The sequence below is a fragment of the Numida meleagris genome, chromosome 1 (assembly GCF_002078875.1).
Source record: "Numida meleagris isolate 19003 breed g44 Domestic line chromosome 1, NumMel1.0, whole genome shotgun sequence".
NCBI classification, from domain to species: domain Eukaryota; kingdom Metazoa; phylum Chordata; class Aves; order Galliformes; family Numididae; genus Numida; species Numida meleagris.
In genome coordinates, this window is record NC_034409.1 from 119,102,085 (window position 1) to 119,127,565 (window position 25,481).

The window sequence follows — 25,481 nt, forward strand, 5'->3', positions numbered from 1 at the left end:
TAGTAAGCAACAGCAGTAAATGGCTTCTGTATGCTTAAAAGCCAAAAGTAATAAACTTTTTTTCCATTGAAAAAATAATAATAGAGGCTTATGTGAGATGTGCATACACATGTTCCGTTCCAGCTCAGTTCCAGTGGAATGTTATTCACAGCACCCGAAGTTATTTCCTGTTTGAAATTTGTACCACTGAGAATCAGCAGCGTATGCTGCTGCCCTCCTACTGTGATCCCTACTACCTCTAAAAATAATGCAGATTTTCTGTGCACACCCTGATTTGACACAAAGTTCTGGGACCACTGTTATTTCATTTCTTCTAGATGATTTACGTTTACCATTACGTTAGGAACACAGCATCAAGAAAAATGGCACCACACTGAATATTTCAACAACCTGCAGGTTGCCTGCTCTATGTACTATCACTTGGGGGGTCCAAAATGCCTAACAACTTGTGCCTTAAATAAAAAAAAAAAAAAACAGACCAGAAAAGCCATAACTATAGCTTGTCCTGGGAAGTAAGCAAGAGAGGTAAGGTCAGCATTCTAAGTCACTAGAATAGCTTGCAGCATATTAAGAATTTGTGGTCACAAGATGAAGGAAAACTGATACAAATAAAATTGTTCTTAAACCCAAGCAGCTACTAAAGATTTTCAAAGTGTGAGGTGTACTATTAGGGACTACAGAAGATGTCAGTTAAGTTGCACACAAGCATATACAAAGTAGTAAAATGAAAACACTTCAAAAAAAAAAAACAACATATTAACCAAAATAAAACACTAGTCTTTACATAAGCCTGCTTCCATACAAACTCTTTCTAAGTGCCTTTCATGGAATTTAGGCAAAAACTGGTTTCTTTTTTTCTTTCAAAAGAAAAGCAACATGAATTGAGGGTTCTAATAAGGCAATTCACACCACATTTCACAACATCTTAGTGGAAACATCAATTCAAAACAGTATGCGGAGCAGAGAGATATGAGTTGGAATTTGGACTAAAAGATCATAAATCAGAGATAATGGAAAAATGAATTGCAGTACCTCTCCACACTACGTAAACTTGCCTTTTGTCCATCTTTATTTAACTCATTTGCAGTTGCCACAGCTACTTCAGGTGAAAGCATCAATGCATTAAAGAAAAGCCTGGTGAAAGTTCCGAGGAAAACCTGGGTACAGTTTTTGGACTAATGGAGATATAAGTTGACAAAACGCTGACTTTGGCAATGGAGAAAAATATGGAGGAGATGGAGTTACCAAGGTGACCTGATAGCAGTCTTTCAGAATCTAAAGGGGAGCTACAGGAAGGAAGGGGACAGACTCTTTAGCAGGGTCTGCAGCGATAGAACTAGGGGAAATGGCTTCAAGCTCAAAGAAAGTAGATTTAGATTGGATATAAGGAAAAAGTCTTTTACAGTGAGAGTGGTGAGGCACTGGCACAGATTGTCCAGAGATGTGGTGGATGCCCCATCCCTGGAGACACTCAAGGTTAGGCTGGACAGGGCTCTGAGCACCCTGATGTAGCTGTGGATGTCCCTGTTCATTGCAGGGGAGTTGGACTAGATGGCCTTCAGAGGTCCCTTCCAACTCTAAGGATTCTATGATTCTATGAGTTACCATAGCTTTTTAGAGGCCATCCAGAAGAAACAGAATCAACCCACCAACTAAGAGCTGGTGCAGAGGTAAGGACAGCCATAGCCACATCTGTGAAGGTGTCTCCCTACCAAAGGTAGGACTGGCAGCAGTGACCCACACCAGAGAAGCCAGCCTCACTGTTTTTTCCCTATGAACTAGTCAATTCATCTCAGGATCTCAAGATTCAAGTCTCACAGTAAGGTTGCACTGAGTGGAGGCCACAGCAATAGTAGCTCTAAGTTTCAGCTTGTGCCATACTCATCCAGTCCTTCTCCCCCATTACTCAGCTGGGAGTGCTGTGGAGGCAGAGCTGGACGTGGAAATAATTTAAGAAGTCTGCGATACAACTGGAGACACTTGGCATGCTGTGACTAACCAGCGTTTCAGTAACTCGCTGAGCAGGATTACCTTGGAGGATCTGACAGGAAAAATAATGTTTCCCTAAAGTTTGAAATAAATTCTACTAAAAACAGCAGCAACCATGGACCAAGATCAAGATACTGTTTCTACATTGCTATTAGTTAAGCTATCCCTTGGTAGCTCCCTTTTATGCACTTTGGCCTTTACATCACAGGAGCCCTCTAATCTCACTCTGAAAAGCCAACTGGTCCATGCTGCTTCTCATCCATCCATAGAAAACTGTAGTCCTCAGAAGAAATTGTTTCCCTCTCCTCCTCCATAACTGACTTCCAAACCTGAGCCAAAACAATCATACCATAAGCATGCTTACGTGGTGCACAGCCCCTGAAATACGTGAGGCTCGCTTCATTTCCAACCTATATTTGTCATTAGCAGTACTTACCTGCAGGCATACAGCACAGTGTTAAGGCAATACTATAGGATTTTCAATAACATTGTTGAAAATTAAGTTAAAATGGAAATTTAAGAAGAGGTTGGTAAATTCTGAGACAGGAAAAAGCTGAATGCATCATGTCAACATCATGGCTTTTCTTCATATTTTGATCCTGCCTCTGTTTTGAAAGGATATCCTTCCCTCTTTCTTCATGCTCTTTAAATAAAGGGCCCCATTGGACTAATGTAATCCATATGTTTATTATTGCTTACATGCTATTAGTAAGGCTCAGCTAAGCTGAATTATGACCCTATCACACATACTTTCCTACTGCCTGTTACCTTTGCCAGAGAAGGGCACATTTGGTGATAAATTAAGCAAAACATGACAAGCATTATATTTATTACATTTTCAAGAACTGGGTTTATGTATATTTTTGCTAGGTCAAAAGAATATTTTGATGATATATTTGATAAAATGTCTTTTAAAAATCATAAGAAATCAAATAAGTAAATGTAAGTGATGCATGTAAGCAAAGGATCAGCTATATGTTCAATACTGAACAGGCATGGAAACCACTCCTCGTTTACTTTTTTTTTTTTTTCCAGAAAACAGACTTTTGTATTGGAAAGGAGTGGATCGAGAGTTTCACACGGGACTCTTCTGTTTGTGGCTTTAGAAAGGTCCCATAGCCCACAGCCCAGTGTAGGATGAGAGCAGTTGGTTCAGACTGCTCTCCAGGGACCACCAAACAAAGCAGAAACGTGATGTGTGCACTAAGGAGCATGTGATATTTGCAGTATGGCTAGCGACACAGACTTGGAGGAATCATTCAGGTTAAAACCAGAGTACTCTGCAGTCCTCAAGGCAAAAACTAGCTGCGCTCAGACACAGCTAAAAGGGAGCAGGGCAAGAAAGAGAGGAATGAGCTGCTGGTACAACTGTGGATAGCAGCAAGCCCCTTATCATTTCCATCATAAGCATAGTGCAGCAGGAGTTGCTCATAGGCAGATTCCTAAGAGCAGATCCAGCACTCAAGTGATAACTGTTTCTGGCCCAATGAAAGTGCCTCGCCAAGCTTTTTTTTTATATGTAATGGGCTATTAGCTCCCCTGTGGCCATGTCGTCTATTAAACACCTCACCTAAAGGAGCAATATATGAAGCACACTGCTGCCTAAGACTTGCCAGAGCCAACAACATAAAACTGCCTAAAATATGAAGAAGTATCTGAATGCAAATAAACACAAATTCATCAATTTTGCATTGTGCCGTGGTTGGACGATACTCTAAATACAAACCAACAGACAAAAATCAAAACAAAATGTATTGCTTATGGTCTCAAACTGAATAACATCACTGGCACTGGATTCACTTCCTTTTAGCACTGTTTTTCAAATCAGTGGGTGAAGCATACTCTAAAAGCTGCAGCTCCCTTAACACATGCCCTCTGAGCATTTGAAGCTTGAGAAGAAAATTAACAGGTATCAAGCCCACACCTTTCAGGCATCAGACTCCTATTAGTAGAGTAGCCTTACTAGCATTTAATTTACAGTTTTGTCTAGTGGGTACATGTAAGCTTCACTACAAAGAGATTTAATTAGCCTGTAATTTGAGACTGCAATACACTGGCTAGACAGACCAATGAAGAAGGACATGTATAGAGCTGCAGGGCCAACTGTGGAGTTGCATTAACTTGGAAGCAAGAATGGCTACAATGTCCAAGCCAACTTGAGCTAAACCACTGCAAAAGCAAAATAACCAAGCAAACAATACACAGCAAAATGCTGAAAGCTTGCCCATACCTGAGATACAGAAGGTCGAGGGGGCAGTGCGGGTGGTGGTGGGGGCAGCCAGCCAGACCTCACAGCTGAACAGGGAACATGAAAAACAAACATATTCACTTAATTACAAATAAAACCAAAATTTATTTCCATAATTCACAGTGATGAGGCAGCATTCAACACGTTAATAACAGAAACCAAACATGATCTTTATGGAGGAAACCCTGTTTGAAATAACTTTCTCCAATGCTTATCGTTCTATAAAATGAGCTGTGATTTAATTATTGTAAAAAACCACAATGTTATGACAAAAAGCAGAGATGGAAGCCAGTCAGCCACAAAAGCCTTAACTAAAGAAGTCCAATTCCAGCTAAAGAACACCAGAAAGTGAGTATATATCTTCTTGGTACTTTGTTCTTTGCCCTTAACATCACAGCCTTTTAATGAAGCGATGCTTAGTATCAAATGTGGAGTTAGAGTTCACAGAATCATAGAATGGCCGGCGTTAGAAGGGAGTTTAAAGACCATACAGCTCCAGCCCCACTGCTGTAGGCCTCTACTGGGGACATCTTTCACTAGGCCAGACTACCCAGGGCCCCATTCAACCTGGCTTTGAACACTTCCAGGGATGGAGCATCCACAGCTTCCCTGGGCAGCCTGTGCCAGTGCCTGACCATGGTCTTAAGAAGTAAAGAATTTCTTCCTCACCTCTGATTTAAACTACCCTCTTCTAGTTTAAAATCATTATCCCTTGTTCGAACACTACAAATCTTAGCAAAAAGTCTCTCCCAGCTTTCTTATAAGCTCCCTTTGCATAGTGGAAGACCACAATAAGGTCTCCCTTGAGCCTTCACTTCACCAGGCTAAACAAGAAAAACTCCCCCAGCCTTTCTTCATAGGAGAGGTGCTCCAGACCTCAGATCATCTTCTTGGCCCTCAGTTCCCTTCACATAGAACACACTTCATAATAGAGCACAGGCTATAAAGAAAACATCTGTCATGGAATTCGAAAAAGAGAAGCCTAAACCACAGGCATCCAACATTTTGGCTTGCCTGGGTCACACTGAATGAAGAGGAATCATCTTGGGCAACAAGTACATAAGTTACTCAAAAAGTAATGCCTCCCATTTGTTTCCACAGAAAATAAAACAGATACAAAGAGCACAATAACACTATTTGATAGAGCAAATTCTCAGCTACAAAACACTGTTTTTCAACATTGTCACCAATGAACAAGAGCCTGCATGCCGTGCTCATAACAATCTGCACCAGCGGAAGTGACCCACTGTCACCACCACTGTCACTGCTGAAACTCACCAACTACCACCCCCCTGTGCTCACATCCACTGGTTGGTCTCCACAAATGTTCATCAAGCATCAATGAATGTCAGCAGCTGCCATTTTTTCTGTACGGAGGAATTCAATTCCACTCCTTTGCTTCATCCGCACTTCCACGTCAGACACCATTGTGTCAGACTGCCCCTCTGCTGCCATCTGTCACACGGCAACAACATGTAACGGGATATTGGTGGGAAGGTTCAACCTCTACTGCCACACCACCAACATCCGCCTCTGATGTCATGGGTCAGCATCATAAAACAGGAGGCACTGCTTTTGGAGCAACACTTGTAAAATTTACAATGTTATTAATACATAAGTAACAAAACATTTTAATTTTTAATATTTTTCTTAAAACATTCAAAAAGGGGAGGAACAAAACCACAAAACTAGTGAGATACGTGGTCTTGTTTCTGTGAAACAAACACATCATTCTGGTTTGATGGCAGTGGCTGCCATTCTCAGTGAGCTCTCAAGGAGTTCATCAGAGATTTTTAATGACATTTTATTCTTCCTGTGCTTCAACACTGAAAATAGTTGTTCACAAATGTATGTAGTGCCAAAAAGTGATGACATGAATAAAGCATGACAGTGAAGTGATGGATATTTCTCTCTGCTAAGATAGGGATTATGAAAGTCTGGTAAGGAGACATGATCAGATTTTTGAGTTGAATATCTGATTGCAACTCCATTGATTTCATTTGAAAATGTGCAGGTCATGTACTTACATCAACTGAAAACGGTGCTGCAAACATAAATTGATTATTTTTTTGGCCATCTTGAAACCTATTCTCAAATTCTTTTATCAAACTGGAAAGCAAGGCTGCATATTCTCCACTGTTCAGAGCCCTGCATTTACCCAGTGTATCAAAATGCAAACAATTATTTGCCATCACTTGAATCAGCACTGCATAGCACTGCCCTCGTGCCCTGGTTTCAATCGACACAGTGTCAATAGCACCATGATGGTGTGGGGCAGGGGGTGAGCCGCAATGTGTTGGGTCTGTATACTATTGTTATTACTCACTGGAGATATTCTAAAGGGAAGAAAAAAGACAAGAAAAAAGGGAAGGAAGATGAACCCTTGATGGTCAGTTCAAGGCCTCTTTAGCATAACACAATTTCAGCTTTTATCTTGAACTAGCACAAAGGGAAGGTAGCAATCACATAAGTCCAGCTGCTGTTTGGTTTGCTTAAAACACCTTAAAACAATCATGGGAAAATACTACAGGACAAATGAGGTTTTCCAAATGCATCTGCAGAGAGGAGGACTAGGCCAACACAGAGAAATCAAAAGCACTGATGGGACTCCTTAGGTGGTTTACCCTCCCCAGGCTCCTGTCGCATTGAGCGCTCAGCACTTGCACTGGTAAAGAGGTAAGACAGTCCATCTTGCACTGTTATTTGAATAGTCAAAAAAATGCAATATTAAACATAGGAACGTTTTCCACCACAATAATGCTAAACAAGCAATTACATTTATAGACTTTTTATTTTTATGTATATTTTAAATAGACACAAAGACTATTACAACCCTTGTTACAGCTTAGCTATTTGCATATTTTATACACCAACCCTAAAAATGTCTACATGGTTGAAAATATGAAGACATAAAGTATTAACCACGAAGTCAGTGACATGAAAATAAAAATGTATGGATTAAATTATCAAGAACAGTCGTGTCAACTATACACAGCTCCCAAGAGGTTTATGGTTTAGTGGGCATGGTGGTGATGAGTTGACAGTTGGACTTGATGACACTGGAGGTCTTTTCCAATCTTAATGAGTCTATGACTATAGCATTCTGTTTTTTACATCTTCTGTATCATCGTCTCTTGAATCAAAATGAAGCCTAATATCACTGCAGACAGTGGCAGAGGGATATAGGACAATTACAACCCAACCAAGGTTATGCAAGGGAGCCACTAACATACCTACAGGTGTGAAACAGATCTGGAAAAAAACGGCAGATAAAGCAACTACAATCCCTTCTCTTGTGTTAAGTAGCTCCATCTATTAGGTCACTGCAATACCAGCATGATGTCCTCTCCAGATTCTCTATCTTTAGAAATGAACAGTGGAGTAAGAAGGCTTCCTTTCTTTCAGTCTCAACTTCAGATTATTATTTCATTTATCTGAGCACTGGCTGCGGCTTTGGCAGTTACAGATAATAACAGTATTTGAAAACGAACACAATCCAACTCAAACACAAATGCTCTGTAGGTCAAGCAGCTGCACACTTCTAACAGCAGCAAGTATGTATGCTCAATTCAATACGTTTATCTTCTGGAAATCTCGTGGGAGCTGTGCTTCAATGAGTGCACCTTGCCTTAACATCACCACCACTGCTTGTCACCAAGAGGAGATCACCTCTGCAGGCCAGACAGCTCAGGCAAGGAGCACATGCCATACAAGCTTCCTACTGAGCATGACACTAAGCAGGGCGCTGCTGCCATGAGGGTCTGAGAAGCAAACCACAGGCACTGCCCACAGCTGCTCCTCTGGCCCTGTCAACTGTATGTAGCCCCTCCAGGCTGCATCTTTTTAAATCTGCTGTCTTATGCTTCAGCAGGCCCTCAAAAGCAGTACTACAGGAGTACTGAAAAGTGGCCTCAGCTTGAGCACTGCTCTAGAGATGTTACACCTGCTGTCCTTCTCCCTGACTCTTCCAGCTCACTGATACACCTAGAAAAGCAGTAGGGAATTTTTTTAAGCAGAAAGGCACTAGTTTGTCTGGAAAAGCACATCCTGATGTGGTGGCAAAGCCCCACACACCAAGAAGCCCTGGAAGACTACTGGGATTTGCCCTCAACAAAATTCCAAAGGGAAAACATTTCTTTACCATAAGAAGGTCGAATTAAAAACAGAACAAAACACTTCTTCAGCTTTCAAAATAGGCCATACATTAATTCAGCATTAAAGAAGTTATATGCTTATACCGTGTGCATTTGACCCAGTTTCCTCTATTTAATCCTGCAAATTCTAACTTAAGCTACTCATGAAATATTCATAAAATTCCTGCTGTTGCAGAACATCTTTGGCCTGTTGTTAGAAGGAAATCATGCTTACGTGAGCACAATTGCTAGTTAGTTAAATTTTGAGGACTAATAGCAACGTAATGAAAAAAGCTATTTTCCGCACAAGGCAATGAAAAAGAAATTTAATGTCAAATGATACCTCTTTCAGCTTCCTCTAGCACCACTACTCTAAAAGAAGGCAATAGCGAGAGATACATACTCCTAGATTTGTATGCGTATCAGTAGGTGACTTGTACTATTAGGCTACTCTAGAATGCCTCCCCTCCTGGGAAAGAGCCTCACACCGATCAGTTCCTGCTGTTAGCGATGATATCACACAAGCTTTAAAAGCAAACAGAAATATAGAGAGAGGGAGGTCTGATCCCAAAAAGAGAACAAGAGCAATGAGACTGATAGATACAAACAGGTAGATGTCGTATTTTCAGGTGCGCACCCCAGAGCTTGGGTAAGCTGTGTGCTATCAACTCTTTGGAGACAAGTCCCCACATCCTGCATAAAGGCTGAGAGAACTAGAGGGACACGGACATGCACAAAAGGACCCCAGGGGAAGATGGAGTAACCTCCCTTCAAACAGTAACCTAATGCTTGGTCCGTTATTATCCTTAAGTATTTCCCTACAAGATATACCACAAAGACGTGGTAATTCCGCCCTTCAGCTGCTCTGAAAACACCATCCTCCCACTCCGAGTTGTGCCCCCCCCATGACACCTCCAATGGTGATGATGTGATCCAATGGCCTAGGAGCTGCAATCCAGATGCACAGGCCCCACCTGTCTTCCAGCCCATTTCAACAGCATTTTGAAATGCCTCCCCACATCAAAGAAAACAAGCAATTAGAAAAAAGCAAGGAACTGTACCAAGGGAGCACACCCCTTGCAGGTGTAGGGAGCAAGAGCTACCCACAGATTTTCCTCCCTGAAGGAAGACTGCAGGAAGGGTATTCACAGACCCGGTACTCCCACAGGTGTGTCATTACAGTGCAGCTTGGTGGTGGTTGCACCAGATGGAGCAATGCAAATGCAATCTTAAAGATAGCACGGTGGAAGGACTGTTCAGGTACCAGTAAAAGAGATTTAAGTACGTCCAAGTGCCTGCATCACAAGTATTGCTGTAAATGATAGCATTTTCATGCACTAGTTACTCCCACAAAGGCAATGATAAGGCTTTCAAGCAATAACCACATCTCTTAGCGTGTTTACACTTAGGAGTGGACTATCAGCATGGCAAGAAGCCAGGACCATTTTCCTGCCCTACTTTAGCAATCACAAAAGTTTAATAGCCATAACAGGTCACCACACTAGATAAAAAAGCAGGTTTTTCAATACGAAGCTAGATTAACATTCTAAAACAAACATCAGGATGTAATTCTGCATTCTGAGAATAGGCCGTATCATCCTATCCAGCCAAGCCACTCTGCCTCCAGCCTCCATAGCACACAAGACAAATCCTCAGTTCCTTTACTGTTATTTGATCAAGGAAGAGCAGTCCAGAGAAAAAGCCCACAAATTTATCATAGTCCTATTAAAATCCTATTAAAGTGAGCTGAGGCCTTCAGCTCACTGGGTATAGCAGCAAGGAAGGATGCCAAGATTAGGGTGAAACTAAATCAGGTCTTTGGAATCCTTTAGATCAACCCGTAAGAGCAAGTGGCTGCATTTCTCCCATCCAATCAAACCAAAAATCTGTCATAATAGACTGAACTGCTGGACGCATACCATTTAAAAAAATAATAATTCATAGTGAACCACCAGCATAGAAAACTATATTTCCTGAAACATTTCCATGCCAGGTATTAATTTTATTCTTACCCTTTGCAGCTGTCTTTCTTCCTGCTTTTAATGTCTATCACTTTACTCTGGGTATCACCTCAGACAAATTAAAGCTGCTGAGTGAAATAATGCGCTCCTTCTCATCTGAGCTGAATGTGTACATAAGCAGTCCCCTTTTTCCATGAAGGGTGGTTTTCCTGGGTCAAGGGCCATTTTGCATATTTCTAGCCAAAATGAAACTAGTTAGTGCTACCAAAGGAGGCTGTGCTCACCCTGAATTGGTTCTTGCAGCTGCTAAACATCCTCTATACATCCTTTATCCCACAAGCAAAAAGGAACCCACAGTTTGGCTGTTCCTCTTACCTCAGGTAGCATTCCCAAAAGAAAAAAAAGCCCTGTGTTTGTCAGATGGTGCAGCTCTACAACAACTAAATTTATCCCAAGTCCAGACTGCCCTTGTTCAAGTGGACTTAAGTTCAAGTTCTTGTTTCTGTTCTGTTCCCACAAGATCACCCCTTCCGCAGCTAGCTTGGGACTTAAATTGAGAGAAAATAATCTGATAGAGTTCCTCTGACTGGTGTTTTTGGCAGTTTTCAGGTGGAAGCCACAGGTCAGCACAGTATGACCACCATGGTTAGGTCAAGGAAGAGAGAGAGGCTGCATCGCAGATTTATGTCAGTTTACGCAGCCTCAGGGTGCTAAGCTCCCAGATCAAGTTTAACAGAAGAACATCCAATTAATTTTGCCAGGAAGCAAATGATCTGCAGTACAGAATCAGTTCTAAGAAATAACCCAACAGAACGAATTAGTATACTGAAAGAGTTCTCACCAGTTGCTTCGGTGCCTGGGTGGCTTGAAAGCTGGCATTTCTGCCCTTCCACTCTGAGGCTAGTCTGGAGACTTGTCTGAGGTATTTTTCCTGCTTCTGTTGCCAAAGGCAGACCACAGAAAAAAAGTTCTGAGTCTAAGCTTGAAATCCAATTCGTGTTTACTTATGTCTTACAAAACTTTCCTCTTTTTCATTGAAATTGGAATACTTGGGTATCATATAACACTGATATCCTCTGCTGCACCCCTTCTTCATTTACATTCCTGTACTTTAGTACAGTGATCGTGAGATAACTTTTTTCAGGAGATTTGATTTATGAATTCTCACTAATATGTCTTCAGAAAGTTGCAAGAAGAAAAAAAAAAACAACTTAAAAGCTGTAACTAGTAATTTAAATTTACTGAAGGGTTCTAGTAAGGTGATAGTGAAATACCTGCTTTTGTCCATGGATCCATTCTAATAATCTGTCCCTCCTCTTCCACAAACCACTCCATTTTCAAGTTACTGTTTTCTCTACTCATTCCTTTTCTTCATGTTTCTGTTTGGGGACCACTTCTCCCTCCCTCTTGCCCCATGAACAGAACTATTCATGACTTTGCTCGTTCCCTCCCATTTAGCTTCGTTCTCCACCCACAGGGAGGCAGAGTCTCTCCACTGAGCTCCAACAGATCCACGCTGCCAGAGTTCCTCACCCCAAGGATACCCCGGAGGGATTGCTGGAGTCTTCTAGAGGGATGTGACCGGCTTCTGCTGCCTGTGATCACATCCAAAAGAGATCAACCCACAACTGTGGGAGTTGGGGAGAGCAATAAGCTACTGGCTACCATCCCTGAGCCCCTCCTCAGATTTTGGAGGAAATCTGCATCTGCCAAGTATTTCCTACGAGGGAGGCAACTTGCCCCCCTTTGCCACAGGAGAAATAAACAGGAGATCCTTTCTTGCAAAACTGTTTAACCTACACTGTAAGCTATTCTAGGATAGATCAGGTTTTTGGGTTTTGTTTTTTGAGGTTTTCCTTTTCTTTTTTTTTTTTTCCCCAAAGACTACAGTGAGCCAAACAGGACCACGAAAATCACCACGAAAATCACTCAGCCAAGGTCAGTGAGGCTCGTAGGGCCAGTCAAGAACTTTTCAGCCCTAACAGCTTTCACTTTTCGGGTTTAAAATTTCACCCAAATATTTCCTATTTTTAACAACTGCAACAGAATGAAATCACACTATGAAATATTCCTCAATCCTAGAAACACAAGAGCTATGATTAGAAAAATGAGGAAAATCATTTAAAAGGTTCAATATACACAAACTGCCAATAAACAGACTTTAAAGGCCAGCAAGATTTGCCCCAGTTTACACAGTAGTACTCTCTGGACTCAGCTCTTAAGAGATATACACAGAAATTTAAAAATCTAGAAATAGCAAAATAAGTTACCCCACCAGATTATTATCATTTAATAACCATTCATCCATTTATGTCCTCACTATTTCCTCCTGCCCATCCAATCCTGAATATATCCTTTTCTAGATGGGCAAAAAAATCAGCTTCATAGCTGTAAACACTTATATCCTTCATAAAAAATTCTAAAAGGCTGAAAGGCATAAAACTCTCCTATGCAAATCAGAGGGAAGACATTCATATTTTATTCAGAATAAGCCCAGTTCAGTGATCACATATATTCTGAAAGGGAACAGGATTGGAAGGAAACAGCAGCTTCAAAAACAGATCAGGAGCTGATTCCCAAAAGAAAAAAGCTACTCTCGACTTGAGAAAAAATAAATGCAACATTTATGTTAAGAAAGCATTTCACAATATTTTCTTTGCAGTGGGGTTCGGTGCCTGAAAAAAAGTAGCATGAATATCAGCTGAATTTTATGTTCTCTTTGGTTTATGTGTGGAAAAAAAAGAAAAACATTAATTGTTGCTAGAATCCTTACAAAGATGTTAACTTAACGCTGCACTTTTAGCTTGATAAAGCCAGCATTAGAACTCTTGTATACTGTGCAAACAATATTCAGCAAAGGGCATATTTTGCAGATAGTATTTGCCATTATTGCTATTCAAAAAAAATCCCTCAGAACTGCCATCTTTGTGACTTAATTTTTCAGTAAATACAAGACAATGATATGCAAGATAGCACAGTTCTACAGCACGAGTAAAATCCTTCCCTATTTATTACCAGAGTAGTAGTTGGATTTTACTAAATTGAGACAAATACAAACACAATGAAAGGAAGAAGTCATTTAAAGTAATTACTTACTGAAATTCACTGTGATTTAAATTCAGAACAAAAAAAAGACCATGGCTATTCTAGATTCATCTTGTCATTTCAATTTTGAACCAACATGTTAATTCAAAAGCTAGTATTTATGTTAACACAAACAATACTGCTCCCTAATCCCTTAAAAGTTTGTCTTTGGTAGCTAAGACTTGCAGATAGCTAACCTCAGTAGATACAGGTATTTCCTAGAAAACATAAATATGCATAAATAATACAGAAGATAATGCAATAACCATATATATCTAGGTTAACTTTGGCAAGTGTTTTATTACCCAGTTCCATGAACTCAAAAGAGAAAATTACCCTCACTTGTTCTCTGAGCTAGTAATACGATGTAACTGAAAACAGCTGCAAATGCTATTATAGAGTAACTACTCCATCCGGCTTCTATTGTATGACAGTACAGCAGCACTCAGTTCTCCAAGTCCTCTCTCCTACACAAACACATACGTATTTTATTTGATACCTGGACTAAAAACAGAAATACAAAAAATTTGGCTGTGGACATGCAAATATGAAAAAAACAAAGACATCTCAACAGACCTCTACTATTCAGAAATCTTCACACAGAAAACAAACATTCCCAAGCCCATACATTCAAGGAAAGGTTGTGCTAGTTGAACGAAGTAAGGAGGGCTCAAGGAAGTAACAATCACCCAAAAGAGGACTCTTGCTCTTCAAAGGCATGAAAAAAAGGATAAAATGTGGTGCTGATCGCAAGTCCTCTGGCACTACTTATCAACTGAGTCATACAATAAAAGTACCATTTTACACTGTGCAGGAATGGCAGATATGAAGGAACAGAGATGTGACGTGGGGACACGGGAATGCTGACACACACCAATAAATCTGTTCCCTTATTACAGGAGGGAGACAACTACACTGGGAGCAGAGGGGACATTTTCTTCTTTGGCAGCCATAACAAGTCCAGCCAAGGCAGGCAGTGGTTACAGATGTGGCTGTAGGAAGGAAAACCTACCTGGGGGTGCGTCCCTAGGAGACATGCATGGTGAGGCTGGATGGGCCTCTGAGCACCCTGATGTGGCTGTAGGTGTCCCTGTTCACTGCAGGGGAGTTGGACTAGATGGCGTTTAAGGGTCCCTTCCAACTCAAACCATTCTATGATTCAACGAAAACATAATCCACGCTGTACTTCTGGTAAAACTCTAGCCTGTTCCTCCCTTCCTAACTCAGTGTGGTGTTTTAAATCTCGCATTTTGAAGGAGAGAAAGAAATAAAACTGCCCCCATGTTACAGGCTGAAGCTCACATCCCCCACGGAGCAACCCCAAGTTACACTGAGGGTTTGCTTACAGGTCTGAGCAAAATGGCACCTGCACTCCTCATGTTCCTCACCACAGGGGCAGCCCCAGCAGGACAGGAGGTTCACAAGCACAGAAGAGCACTGAAAATGTTCAGTATAAAATTCATTTGTAAATACTTACAGGGCTGTTTTGATGACTTAAAGAGAGACATTCAATCTGCTTCCATATCAGCATGAAACTACATCGCCTATGACAACTATGTTGTTCCATCAAAGCAAATACTCTTTTCCAAACAAATATCCTTTGTTCTACAGAACTGATAATTAAAAGAAGTTATGCACTTCAGAAATGAAACTAAGTGGGAAACAAAACCTCTTCTATACTAGATGAATTTAATTGTATTTCAGAAGCATCAGTATCAATTTAACAAGCCCCTGACTGCTACAATTGCCCAATTGTAGCTCTTGCAGGCAGCAAATGTAATCAAAGAAAATGCTGGAAGATAGCAGATGTGTTTTTCAGTTCTAAGACAGGACCCTCCCCAGTCCAAGTCAAACCCTGGCTTTCTGCTGGGCTCCCCCAGTGCCTGTTCCCTCACCCCAGTGCTGGGGCATGAGGAGTCACAAGAGGAGCTGATGCTGCAGATACCTCTGTACACAGCGCAGAAAAGCTTTGCTGGCCACAGGCTCTCAGGGCTTACGCTAGAATCTCTTGCCTTGCATCTGGCTAGACAGCAGGCTAGCAGAGAAATGAAGATGTAAACCAGGTCACGCATATATTTAAACTGTCATTTTTTGTGTGTGCTTAAAACCTGCTGTTGTCTTTCCAGGAATGCACTAAACCCAGCCAAATATTTTCTTCATATGTACACAGGCCAAATGCCAGAGATTATATATTGAATAAGAAGAAATACATTGAGAATCTAGCTGTACTAAATTTCTGTCAGATGCTAACACAAAAGCTACACCGCAAAAAAAAAGTTTTCTGTCTCCTAACATGTCTTAACAGAAATTCTCATGTGTGCTCACAGGATGGACTGGTTCACAATGACCTTCCTCTATTTAAATACACTAACAGCCTTATGCAGATACTGTGGGCAAAACTCTTCAGGGACCAGTGGGGTTTGAAAATCCTCTCCTTTAAGATATTGAGACTAACTGTAACAACTTGTTTGTGCAGTGCTTGAGAAAACACACCACCCTGCAAAGATAAGCCAAAAACAGGGACATCCTATGACAGCTTTGGGGGGAAAAAATCAGCTCTGCAGTAGGCAAGATGCTTCTCTGATGCCAGCACTTTATAACCCCAGTGTTGAACTTTGTGAGGTTTCTTTAACATATGGTATATTACCATATGGTAACAGCCTTAGTATTCTTATTATTAATATTTTTTCAAGCATGCCATATAACCCAATGAATCATTCTTATGTTTTTGTGTCTGAGAAAAACAGCTCAGTAAATGACAAAATGCATCTGTATAGCTTGCCACATCTATGGTGTCTTCCAAAATTATAATGTCATCTTTACTCATGGGCTCAATGAACGGAAATAGAAGATATTTTATACAGATAGACATTATACATATAGATACACACACTTTTTTTTGCACATCCACACACAAACACAAAAATACTCTTGTACTGTATTGTAAAATGCCTGTCTAGAGCTGTTCAATAATTATAGGAAATCTGAAAAGTTAGCTCTTTCTGTGTGTTCCAGCAGTGCTCATGGCCCAGACTTCCTCTTTGGTGTCCCCACAGCTGACAGCAGAAGGTGGGGTCTTTCAGTAAGTTCTTTTGGTTTTTAAGCTTTTCATGGTTAACAGTAGCTATAGTGTTCCAGAGGAATGCAGACACAACATATGAATGAAGGCTCCTCCTTCAAGTGCAACTACATCCAAATTCAACAATTTTAAAGCAGCTTCCATGGCTAGTGCACTGTTGGACATCCCAGCCAACATGACAAATGTTCCATGTTCTCTATTTGCCAGGAAAAGGTTATCCTAAGATGGGTGGAAAACATGATATAGCACATGCAGTGACAGAAAAAAAACCATAAAAATGACCCAAGGGATGGAACATGTCCCCTGTGAGGACAGGCTGAGAGAGCTGGGGCTGTTCAGCCCGGAGAAGAGAAGGCTCCAGGAAGACCTAACAGTGGCTTTTCAGTATCTAAAGGGGACTGTAAGAAAGAAGGTGACAGACTCTTTAGCAGGGTCTATGGTGATAGGACAAGGGGAAACGGTTTCAAACAGAAAAAAAGGAGGTTAAGACTGGACATAAGCAAGAAGTTTTTTACCATAATAAGGGTGGTGAGGAATAGGTTGCCCAGAGAGGTGGTGGATGCATTGTCCCTGGGGACATTCAAGGTCAGGCTGGATGGGGCTCTGAGCACCCTGCTGTGGCTGTAGGTGTCCCTGTTCATTGCAGGGGCTGGACTACATGAACTTTAAGGGACATTTACCACTCAAACTATTCTATGATTTTGTGAAAATCAAAACAAACAGAGGTCTGCCATAGTCACTGGTTGAATTTACCTGAAGAAAAGAGATTTTTCTTTTTCTGCCCTTTAGAAATGAAATACACCAAATAATGTTCCAAACCACTGATGGCTTTACAATGTGAGAAGTGATACCCAAGACTAATACAACCAATGAGGAACTGAAAATAAAAGTTAATGCTACTGAGCGCTCATACAGGAGCAGATTATTCACCAGACTCGCACAATCAGGATTAGTTCTGAACAAGAATTAGTAGGACAAAAACTAATGCACCAGAATGGAATTATTCTAATCACATAGGATGTGATTAGATGAAAGCTATTAAAACGGCAGATTATAGTGTCTGTCTTTCTGTACTGACACTAGGCAACACAATGGCTCTAGAAGGGATGGCCTTCCAGCCATACAAATTCTAGCTGCTAATTTTTGTGGTTCAGCTGTAGCAATGAGACTGTTTTTGAAAACCTAGGAAGGAAGATAAGGAGAAAACAAAACATTCAGTCAAGAGAACACTAGGAAAGTAATTAAGTAGCCTGCAGGTAGACACACATCAAGTTTGATATTTATACCAGCGTGTATTATCCCAATCACCAAGAAACTTAAAATAGTACACTGCCATCACATCACCTATATTGAAAATCTGTAATTGCATCTTCCAATTGCACATGGAAACTATTCTAACATCATGCTTTATTCTGTCAGCAGAAATAGAAATACAGCTTGTTACTATACAAGTGTCTGCAACTTACTTGACACGTGTCCGCATGCCACTTGCCCTTCCAGGGCTTTTGGGTTTAAGCTGACAGCTCTTCATTTCTTTTAAAAATTCTCTTTTTTAAAGCATTTGGCTCCTAAAAATTGACCACTCTATGAAGAACTGTCTTTAGATGACTAAGGTATCTGAATACACAAAATGATGAGACTGGAATTTCTAATGAAAGGCAAATCCAACAGGGAAAGAAGAAAGAAAGGGCAGTGGTCAAAACAAGAGAAGGAAAAGAGAAAGCATCTGCATGAAGTCTTATTATCAATAGGATGTTACAGAACAGCAGACATTCAGGGCTTAACAACAGAAAATTGTGTGCTCATGTTTCGTCATAGAACAAAGAACTGAAAACACTACTTTCAATGCAGCCATTTTTAATGAGAGCAAAGCAAGGTAAATGTACCATGGTATCTGGGTGTGTTGGGATGGTCTGATTTAATTCCCTACTGGTAACGCAAATTTATTTGAAATGGAATCCTATATCCTAGGACTATACATTGTTTAACAAATTCTTCCTTAAATCCTCAAAGGCTACAAACTTCTCCATATTCTTTCACAATGAGTATTTACATTTTGGGCAGAAAATAGAAGAGCTCCATTAGAAGCGATTGAAAGACAACCACCCCAAACATTTAGCATTATCACTAGGGCACATCCAAGACAGCAAAAAATTACAGGCCAAGACCCTGCAGTCAAAGGAGGAAGCTGAACCTCTGGGAGACCTTTCACATTTCCGCAATTTGGTAGCACACTATATTTCAGGTTTTGTCAACCTAGAGCCAATTCTCTTTCCAGTTATACATATCTGTAAACTTGAACTAAGCATAATGAATAGCTTTGGATAACAAAAGTACGTACTTTTGGAGGGATTTTTTTTTTTTGCTCTTTTCTTTTCTAAACAAAAAATTGCCTATCCTTAGCTATTGGTCCCATTTCCAGTGATGAAGCCATCCAAAATCTATCAAAGAGAGTTATCCTTTCCTTTACTCATATTCTATAACACTTCCAGTTTGTTAAGTTGCCCAGAAGAAATCATTATTCTACTTCAAAAGTAACGGTGACTTTCAAGAAGATCTATTTCAAAGCAAGATGTTACTTTTCATTCACAGAACAATTTTTTAGATAATTTACATTCTCTTTTCATTTGTGTTCCAAGAGAAACTTAAATCCAAGTTAACTCCCTTGCAGTTACGCATTTTATCTGGATTCTGAGAAGATTTGCTGCCTTATAAAATGCATACTTGGCTCCATTTGTTTTCACGATATATATTTTTTTTATGTATACTGAAATCAAAATTATGGGCAACAGATCCCTGAACAGGAACCACAGTCAAAGATCGGGAATTGCTTCACTGTGTAAGGACAAAACAAAATTTGTTTACTGCTGGTGAGTTTCAGGGTTGGGCACGCATAACAGGACTCCTGAGTTCTGTCTGATGTTTGCACAAAAAAAGTCTGATGCAGCAATAGGCAAAACTCTTTTTTTTTCCTACTCCAACAACCACATTAGAGAACCCAGTTAAAACATTCCTTGACACAGTTAGACCTTGGCTTTCCTATGAAGCATAAACATGACCATGTTTAACCTAGTCCTTGAGGCAGATGATTGGTGTGTGCTGCATAAACCTCTGGCCCAGTTCAAGGACACTGCCAGAGCTCAGCAGCGCTGGGTGCCTGCTCTCCTGAACAAACAGCTCCTCTTTTCACCACTTGCTGTGCAATGCAAAAGCAATGCTTCAATATTAAAGTGCTGGAGTATGATTTGCTTTCATTTCCCTCCAGCTACATCTTTCTCTCCCCTCAACATGCATCCACGTCAAAAAAAATTACCCTTTCTGTTTAGTCAAAGAATGGTTTCTGATTGCCTGTATACATATGGAAGACTTTAACGTCAAAAATGTTTGCACACAACAAATTTCACTTTCTCCTGGCTTAAACATTCAAGGTTTTCCTCCTGCTTCTGAGCTACAAATAATAAATAGTAATAAAAATCAAATGGATTGTAGTTACTAATGAGAACGGTCTAAGCAGCCGGACTAGTTATAAACAGTTAGTGATGACAGACTACCATATGTTAAGTTTCTCATTATTGTGCCAGAAAACATTATAATCACCTTAATTATAGCAATAGAGCAATTTTCCCCCCTTATTGGTGATGTAATGTTATAAAGCTCTAGTTCTTCTGTTATATATTACTGTCTATAGCACAGAAAGCATATGCACGTATTGTCAAACGTCTGTGAAAATAGATAAATTTGCCAAATATGCAACTAACCTAAATGGTCTCAAAAGAAGGAAAGAAAGCAAACTTCACCTTGTGTGTTTTGTTGAAATATTTTGTTCAGATCCAATGAGGAAGCTCTGGAATGTGATTTCTGTGGCCTTGGAGGTGGAGTAGGGGGCTCTTCTCCCTTTTTCATGGCATCTTCTATGGATGTGCTAGAATAAGACCTAAGGAAGAACAGTTAAAAAAAAAAAAGCAGAAAATATTTTATTTCAGATATCATTTTAAAAAATTACAATGACTAGTATCTAAAAATACACTGACCAGAACTTGAGTTCATGGTGGAAGTTCCTTGCTCTGTAATTTACAGTACTCCAACTACCAGAATATTTTTCTTCATAGTAAACAGTCACCAAATTCCACAAAATCCAGAAAAACTGAATGGATCCAAAGCAATCCAGATTGGTCAAGCACATGTCTCACTACACCCTTCTAGGCCATTCCAGATGAGTCCATATCATGTAATCCCAATGCAGTGCATTTGGTAAGAGCTCTGATTTTGCTGAATAGTGTCCAATATTTTTCAGTTGTTGTAGTTACCAGTTTTTCTGCATGATCAAGAGCTTTGTTCAAAATGAGCATTGACAATGTGAGATGTTATACATACTGTAATACATTATGTATGACTGGCAAGACCAAAACCATATTTGAGTAGAACAGAAATAACTCCCACTAATGGGAAACGGATCTTTTCTTGCCAAGCAGGCTGTTGTTAGAACACAGCTATTTAGTGGGACAGACAGTTGGCAATGCTGATCTTGTTTCTGATGTAAACTTTAATAAATACAAGAGTGAAAGCTGTAATTGCTTAAAAATTTACATGTGACACAAAAACCTCTGCTGATAATGAAGTTTTTGTCTTGCTAGAGCATTGAATTCCATGTCATTATCATTTAAGACCTAACCCAAACCCCCTGAAATAACTAGGAAAGGTTTTTTAATAGCTACTAGGTAAAAACATGCCTGTCGCAGCAGTGCCAACACAGAGCCCTGTGACAATGAATCTCTGCTTCCAGCAGGCAGACCTCAGCACCTCGTGCTAAAAAGCCAGGCTGCTGGGCTGGAAGCAAGAACGTGCCTGGGGTTGTCCAGTCCAACTTCTGCACTGAAGCAGTGACATAAAGTCAGATGTGAGACAGTCATATGCGGCAGCACTCAAGTTCAAGTGGCTTTTTTCAAACTTATTTAAGCATTTGCAATTTTATGCATTTTCTGTTTGAAGAACTTTTACATGAATTTTGCATAAAATAGTTTTATGGGTTTTTTTCATATTTACATTCTATGATTCAGTGACAGAGCAAGAGAATTTAACAGTATGAAAGCAAAAATGGCTGTCAGCAGAAAAATGGCATCCAAGGTGGTTCAGCCTTTCTGGATGGAGTCTCTAAGAACAGGGGATTTCCATCTCAATTCATTATATGGAGAGCTGGTCTTCTCTTATTAGCAAACTTCGACAAGCCTATAAGGAGGGAACTCGTGACTACACTTTCAGAAAGTACAGAAAAAGAATTGAAGCCCTCTGACGAACCACGAAAGAAAAGTTTTAAGGTGAATGCATGATATGGCAGTCCAACAGAAGAGCCAAAACCAATACATAATCTGCTTATACACAGTAACTCCTGCCACATGCGTCCCGTTTCCATAGAATATCTAAATCCAGCAGGTGGCATTTCTAGTGCTCAGTTAAGAGCTTCCACCACGCACTGACCAGCCACAGGCATGCATGCACATAGCAACTAAAGGATGCACTCACTCACACATGAGAGCTGAGGCACCAGCACTGCATCTGCGCACAGCGACCATGCCAGGTTTAACAGCAGGACAGCACTGAGCCTTTCCCAGAGCCAGGGGGGCTCCTGCCATGCTGCCAAAGCCCCATTTGGCAGGGCTGGAGGCAGCTAGCACCCCAAGGAGGTGGCCTAGCAGAACTGCCAGGGCCTTATGAGCAGAGAGCGCAGGGCGCAATGCAGTGCTCCTGGGGTCTGCAGCTTACATGGCAACACCCATTAACACATCTTGCATATAACACCAGAGCAGCGTATATCTTATCCTGAAACAGAAATGAAAGTGGTACCTGGATCTGGGTCTGGCTTTAAGTGCACTAGGTTCCTGAGCAGCTGAAAGAGAAAAGAAAAAAGAACTGCTAGCACATAATATGTTAAATAAGAGCTGTGAGATCAGTGTGCATTTGAGATTTGCAAACGTGGATGTGAGAGCTTGCTCATCCCACGTGATCTGTTTTTGCTTCTCCTTTTCCTTTGTTTCTGTAATGTGTCAATGTTCTAAAAATTCAAAAGCCCAAGCATAGTCAGAACTTCATCTTCTGATTTGGCTGTCACAGAGCAGAGGAAGCTATGGGTCTGACAGCTCTGATCAGCAGTCCTGGAGGCAGCCATGACAAAGGAGAGCTGGCAAGCAACACAGCAATAACAAACATTCCACAGTAAATACCTTTATCCTGGTCCAGATGTCTATACGTTGTCCCAAATTCCAGAGTACAAACATTAATGTCCTTCCTAAATACTTCAACTAATTAGTATAGAAGTCCGTGCTCTTGTCACCCATAGCAATTTTTAATACATCAGGTTGAAGTTACTTTGACATGGCAAAGGCATGGCATTTTAAGAAAGGCATTTTAAGGAACAATAGAAAGTTTTACAAGCTAAGTGTTGGTCAAAAACATTTCTATCAATGTAAAAATCTGCTTCTTTCATTTGGGTGAATTCTGAATATCCTGCCACCTCCAGATTTTATGCAATAGGAAAACAGTGCTGAGTTACCTTCTCTGGGAAATTCCTTGAGGCTGTTCCTCAGTGTACATACTCTTTACAAGACTTTGCTGTTGCTCTCCTCACTAACATAAAGTAATATTGAGAAAATATATCTTTGTGATTGCTTTCAAATTCAGCCCACTGAGATATCCTCCAGGTATTGCAGCAGCATGAGTGATCTCAATGCACTTACAAAGTGAATCTTTGTATTTCCCCATTGTTCTGCTAATCAAGGTACAACACTTCAGAGAAGCAAGGAGGATAGGGAAAAAAATTCTCAGAGCTTCAGCTTCCTTCAGATATATGCCTGCATCCATGTGAGACATTTATTGTCAGCTGCTGTATAGCACTGCCTGAGAATACAAGAGATTCTCCCAAACAGAGCAGGAGCTCTCTGTGGTAGCAGCTGGCAAATACGGACCTTTTAATGGCTCGCTTTGTGTCCCTGCATAGGCCTTACACAGGAGGCTTTAGCCATACAGAGCACAACAAACAGCATATGCCACATGTACAGCCACATGCTATTTCTTAACAAAAGAAACGGCTTTCAGGGTCACGCAGCGATAGTTGGTGCTTTGGATGGAATAAACCCAAATGCAGCTGGCAGAGATACAAAAAAACACTTATAAACCAAGTTCTAGCAGATTATTGTGACCAGCAAACTGGCTCACAGTCATTCCAGGTTTCTCTGCAACAAACTTTTATAAAAGCAACTAAAGCAGAGAGAGGGAATTACTATTAAAATATGCAGTGGTGATAATCTCGCTCTCTCTGTGTCAAACTTCCTGAGAATACGACTTTAGAAACCGCCTCTCTACAGCCATATGACCCAATTTTTCAAAATAGTGTAATTGCTGATTATTAAATTACATGCACAATTATTAAATATACGCCATTTAGAAATAGGAAATGTAAATCCTCTCCAAGCTAAGCCATGCTTAAGAACCATCCAATTTTCCTTCTTTTAAGGAGTCAGTAATTCTGTTCATATTTCTTTTAGGAAAAAAAAAAAAGCCTTTCTTCTGAAAAAACGACAGGTAAAATTGACATTTTATCTGTCCTTGAGGACATCTTGTTGAGGTAGAGAAACACAAAAGGAAGAGAGAGACCTGAAAAGACTGCAAATAAAAAAAATATAGCAACATAATACTACTGCCAAGGATTTTCTTTTAAGCTTCTGAAAATCAGGAAATTCAAGCCTGCAGTTACACAATACCCAGACCTAGCCTAAGTGTGAATCTTCCATAAGGTGAAGAACAATACACAAACTCTTATAAAACAGATAGTTCATTATTAGGGTATGCAAACAACAATGTGGCAGCATTTCTGTGCAGTGTGCTGGCACTGTGGTGCTCTCACTCTGCGCATACTTCATGTGTGAGGTGTAGGTTTGCACACATATACAACATAATCATTCAAGATGATATAAAAATATTTACCCGGCTCATGAGTTTTCCGTGTTTCTATTACTAAGAATAAATAAACTTAACTAACATGAAACGAAGATAAAATTGAAGTTGTTGAGTATATTGATTACATTTATTATTTAAAAGTTTGTATGATTCCTGGATTAGCAAAGCCCGATGAACTCAACAGCCTGGTCTGGACCAATTAAAATAGTCAATGATGGTGAACTTACTTATTCACCCAAACCACAGGAGAGTGTGAAGGTTCCCTTTCTGGGTGTTTAACTGCTTCCAGCCCCTCTCCCAGATCAACTTCATTTTAACTTTTCTAATTATGCAGACTCCATAACTTCTGGCTGTAGACTAATGGACAACTGGGGTCTCCCTGCTTTATGGGATTGAGACTTAAGTGGAAAGCTGTGTTATAAAAGGTGCAAACATGCTACACTGATAAGGAAAACAAAACAAAATTTCTCTATTAGTTTGAATCACCTGCAGTGACTCATCTATTATCTCTTATTGGTGACCTAGACAGAAATTTAAACATTCACAAATTTGATCCCTTAATCCTCTAAAAGTCCAAGGCCAATGATGATCTTACACTCGGCAGCCTAAATAAAATGGACAGACTTTCAGAGATGCTGAGCATGTAAAGTTTTTACACCGCCTCCCTTGGTAAGTAAAACCAGCAGGACTGCCAAAGGAGCAGGAGGAGATGCAAGACACAAGGTAAAAAATGATAGTGGCAATGGTGATGTGCAAGTGACAATGTTTTATTTTTCCTAACCATACCAAAGATGGAATTGCTGAAGTGAAAATAAAACTCCTTGAATCATAGAATCACCAAGGTTGGAAGAGACCTCTAAGATCATCCAGTCCAACCATCCACCTACCAACAACATTCCCCCCTAACCATGTCCCTCAGTGAAACATCTAAACGTTTTATGAACACCTCCAGGGTTGGTGACTCCACCACCTCCCCGAGCATTCCATTGCCTGACCACTCTCTTGGAGAAAAAGTGTTTCCTAACGTTCAACCTGAA

The 25,481-nt window shown here is 40.4% G+C and overlaps 1 protein-coding gene across 3 annotated transcripts in view; it reads right to left on the reverse strand.

Moving 5' to 3' along the window:
• REPS2 (RALBP1 associated Eps domain containing 2) overlaps positions 1 to 25,481 on the reverse strand; it is a 101,462-nt gene that overhangs the window by 18,879 nt on the left and 57,102 nt on the right. For all 3 annotated transcript variants that reach the window (XR_002442535.1, XM_021409633.1, XM_021409625.1), the window contains exons 12-14: positions 22,336 to 22,378; positions 20,292 to 20,428; positions 4,220 to 4,284 (exon numbers count right to left, since the gene is read on the reverse strand). Coding sequence is in view for 2 of the 3 variants with exons in the window: in XM_021409633.1 (XP_021265308.1) it covers positions 4,220 to 4,284; positions 20,292 to 20,428; positions 22,336 to 22,378 (245 nt within the window). In the remaining variant the exon portion in view is untranslated. The remainder of the gene's footprint in view (positions 1 to 4,219; positions 4,285 to 20,291; positions 20,429 to 22,335; positions 22,379 to 25,481) is intronic.